This window comes from Buceros rhinoceros, unplaced genomic scaffold (assembly GCF_000710305.1).
Source record: "Buceros rhinoceros silvestris isolate BGI_N320 unplaced genomic scaffold, ASM71030v1 scaffold22248, whole genome shotgun sequence".
Classification (NCBI taxonomy): domain Eukaryota; kingdom Metazoa; phylum Chordata; class Aves; order Bucerotiformes; family Bucerotidae; genus Buceros; species Buceros rhinoceros.
The window spans coordinates 4,335-7,994 of record NW_010425442.1 but is presented as its reverse complement, the minus strand read 5'-3'; the positions used below and the strand labels follow the sequence as shown (position 1 = coordinate 7,994).

Here is a 3,660-nt window from a genome sequence, read left to right as displayed (position 1 = left end):
TCCGGAAGGTGTCATTGCGGTTAGCCGGGGGCTCTTGGGGCATTGGCAGAGTGTTGGGGGCCTGGCAGCCCCGGTAGCGTGTCCACACGCCGCTGCCGGACGAACGCGCGGCTGCTCTCAGCTGTCTGCAGCAGCTGCAGGGCGAGGGGTGGGTGGGTGGAGGGGGACAGCACCCCCGGGGCAAATTTGGCACCGGAATTAAAAAAAGAGTTTCTATTTTGGGAAAAGTGAGGTTAGGAAGAGCCAAAAATGTGAGCAGAAAAGCAGCCTGAGACCATCTCGGGTGGTGGAGCCGGGATGCCCCTGCCTCGATCTCCCCGGTTAAAATTCAGCCGGGTTTTGGGATGCGGCCGTGATGCTCCAGCGGGTCCCGCTGGTGATTGGTGGCATCCCAAGGGTCACCACAGCGTGGGAGGGTGGGTTACGTGAACACACGACTCCCTTTTTGCTTTCTAACCTTTCTGTTGATCTGGTGAAAGTCTCTGCCTCTCCAGCCGTGCGTGCGTTGGGGCTCCAGCCAGTGCTGAAGGGTCGGTGGGGTTTTGGCATCTTGCTCTCAGCGAAGCTCCTGACATAAACCGGGCTGGGTGTAACTACCCCAAACCCCTCAGAAACGCTGGTAGCGTGTGGAAGTGCAAAACTCAATGAGATACATCGACGTACGAGAGTTCGGTGTGAGGTGGCCACGTTTCGGACACCAGAAGCTGCTTTTTAATCGCTTTTCATTTATTGTAGGAGCCGGAAGATTCAAATCCGAAACATCCCACCTCAGCTGCGATGGGAGGTAAGAGGAGCCAGAGGAGAAGGGTTGATCAGAGTGAAGGACTCCTTCCCTCCCAGGTTTCTGTACTTGGGATTAAAACTGATTTATCCTTTTCTGTTTTTAATTTGGTTGAATTATACCGCACCTTTGCATCCCGGTAGCTTATTCCTCTTCCACTGCAGGAGGAAATTCAACTGGTAGAAGCTACATACGCCCATTGATGCCCATTAATAACAAACCCACCCCTTAATAACAGGGTTCTATGGTTTCTCTGTTGTATAAGGAATAAAATGGATCCTTTCTTCCCGCCCACTGCTGGGACTTTTCCCTGACTCTTTTCTGATCACGAGGCCCCTTGTCCAGCATCCTGGGGCAGGCAGGAGCTTCCTTCGTCTAATTGCTTGTGAAATCTTAATGACTCGAAAGCTGCCCGTATTGATGGATTAGATTTCCTTGGTCTGTCCTGATGATCCCAGAGTAAAGCAGGTTTTTCCCTCCTTCCTCCAGGTTCTGGATGGTTTGCTAGCCCAGTATGGCACCGTAGAAAACTGCGAGCAAGGTAGGGCTGAAGAAAGGTGCCGATTTACTGTTATTTAAGATATTTTCTGCCCCAGCTATTTTTTAGGGGGTTGGGGAGGAGGGCGAGAATGGACATGCGGTTCTCCTTTGTCAGCAGAAGCCGCGGTTGAAGATGTCAAGAGGTCTCAGCCTGGTCGCTGGGGCTTTTTAGTTTTGTTCATGTTGCTGAAAGACGAGTCCCATGCCTTTGGGCAGCACACGTGGGTGTCCCCTCATCAGGTGCCGGGTCAGCACCGTTCCCACCACACCCTCCCGTGGGTACCCTGCGGCAGCCGCGTCGGGGGGAAGGTGCAGGATGCTTTCCTGAGGAAGGCCAGGGACCGTCTGTCTCTGCTCGGCAGATTTTATCTCTGTCTCTAATGGCGATCAGTTGAGCGGCAGCCGCGTCGGGGGGAAGGTGCAGGATGCTCTCCTGAGGCAGGCCAGGGACCGTCTGTCTCTGCTCGGCAGATTTTATCTCTGTCTCTAATGGCGATCAGTTGAGGCAGGAGCTTTAATATCACCCCTGGGATGTTTAATGAGAGCAGAGTTGCCATAACCCTCCTGGAAACGGAAAGGAGGGCTCAGAGGAGCTCCTGGGACTGTCCCCGGGCTCCAGCGAGGGATGGAGTTGGCTTTGGTGGCTTTGCTGCGGAGCGTGGTGATATGTTGGGATCCTTTAAATACAGCAGGAGGGTCTGTGCTGCCTGGGACAAGTCCCTGCGTCCCAGCGCAGCTGAACCCTTGGACACTTCTCTCTCGCAGGAGAAAAATGTTTGCAGATCCCCGGGGACCCCCAGCAGAGACCTGTCTGAGGGGGTCCCTCGGCTTTTCCGCCTCTCTAATTTCTGCCTCTCTTGCTCGCAGTGAACACGGACAGCGAGACGGCTGTTGTCAACGTCACCTACACCAACCGGGAGCAGACCAGGCAGTAAGTGCCCCGTGGTCCCCCGGAGGCTTGAGCTGTGGCTCCCTGCGGCGGCTCCGGCCCCTTCCCCGCTGGCAGAAAACAGGATTTCCAGTGCTGCGAGTCAGATTACCCCAAAATTCCCAAATCTTGGCTAAAAATGTAGCAAATCTTTGAGGGCACCTTCCCTGAGCTCCGGTTTCTTTCCCTCACCTTCAGATGGATATCCAAGTGTTCAGAGAGTAAAAACGTAACTTTTTCCTTAGGAAAAAGTTGAGATTTTCTCATACTTTGATTTTAGGAATTACATCTCCAGAAACAATAGTAATGAGACCAAATATCATAGGTGCTGGTAGGTGTCAGGGAACCTGGCTGTGACCATGTTGTCGAGAGACTTGCGGCTGCCCGGAGCAGGCTTTGCACTAAGTGTTCATAGGAAATTAATTGGGATTTCACTGGCATTTATTTTGCTTTGCCTGTGGTCAATCCACCAAAGTACCGGCTTCCCAATGTCCACCCGGCCGGTGATGCTTCAGCTGTCAAACCCAGACGTCCCCTCTGTGGGGGAATCGGGCTCTTGTTTCCCTTTCTGTAGTGACACGGGGCAGGGTCCAGCTCTGGAGCCCAGCAAGGGCTCCCAGCCCTTGTCCAGCTGCACCAGTCCTGCGCTTTCCACCCCATGGGGTGAAATATTTTGAGTTTCTTTTACTAGGAAGCAGCCAGCAAAAGAGTTTTACACAAGTAGTTGTGCTCTCTGCTCTGTGGCTTTTTCCTGCTCCAGGGATGCGAGTTCATTGAGCATCTTTCCCTGGTCCTTTCGCATCCCGCTAGCAGGGCAAGTCTCTGTTCAGCCCGTTTTGTTGTTTTGGGGGGTTTGTTTTTTGTGTTTTGCTAGAGCAGAGTCCCTGACTGCTTTCTGGAGAGCTGCGGTTTGGGTTGCCTTGGCGTGAAGGTTTGCAGGAGCTGCCGGGAGCAGTGGCCAAAGCCCTGGCTTTGCTCTTGCTGCCAGCCCCATCTATCGACAGCTTTCGGCTCTTGCAGTCCCTGAAGTCCTGCCGGGAGGGGGATCTGAGCTGTCGGACATACAGCAGAGGAGAAGGGGGAATCGCTCCCAGTCCTTGCCTGGCTGCTCGGAGGGGTTCCCCTTAAGATCCTTTGGCTCATTCAGGCTGGGTGGAAAGTCCTGCTGGGTCCCCGCGGCATCGGTGACATCTCCTTTCCCTGCTCCCGGTGCTCCCTTGTTGCTGATGGCTGGAGGGACCTTCACCCCAATCTCTCCTCCCCTTCCAGAGCCATCATGAAGCTGAACGGGCACCAGCTGGAGAACCACGTGCTGAAGGTCTCCTACATCCCCGACGAGCAGTCTATGCAAGGGCCCGAGAACGGGCGGCGGGGTGGCTTCGGGGCGCGTGGTGCCCCCAGGCAGGGCTCC

The 3,660-nt window shown here is 54.6% G+C and overlaps 1 protein-coding gene across 1 annotated transcript in view; it reads left to right on the top strand.

Moving 5' to 3' along the window:
* IGF2BP1 (insulin-like growth factor 2 mRNA binding protein 1) overlaps positions 1 to 3,660 on the top strand; it is a gene marked incomplete at its 5' end in the record, with an annotated part of 8,186 nt that overhangs the window by 195 nt on the left and 4,331 nt on the right. The window contains 4 exons of the mRNA XM_010141165.1: positions 736 to 784; positions 1,271 to 1,322; positions 2,189 to 2,252; positions 3,519 to 3,659. Of these exons, the coding sequence (XP_010139467.1) occupies positions 736 to 784; positions 1,271 to 1,322; positions 2,189 to 2,252; positions 3,519 to 3,659 (306 nt within the window). The remainder of the gene's footprint in view (positions 1 to 735; positions 785 to 1,270; positions 1,323 to 2,188; positions 2,253 to 3,518; position 3,660) is intronic.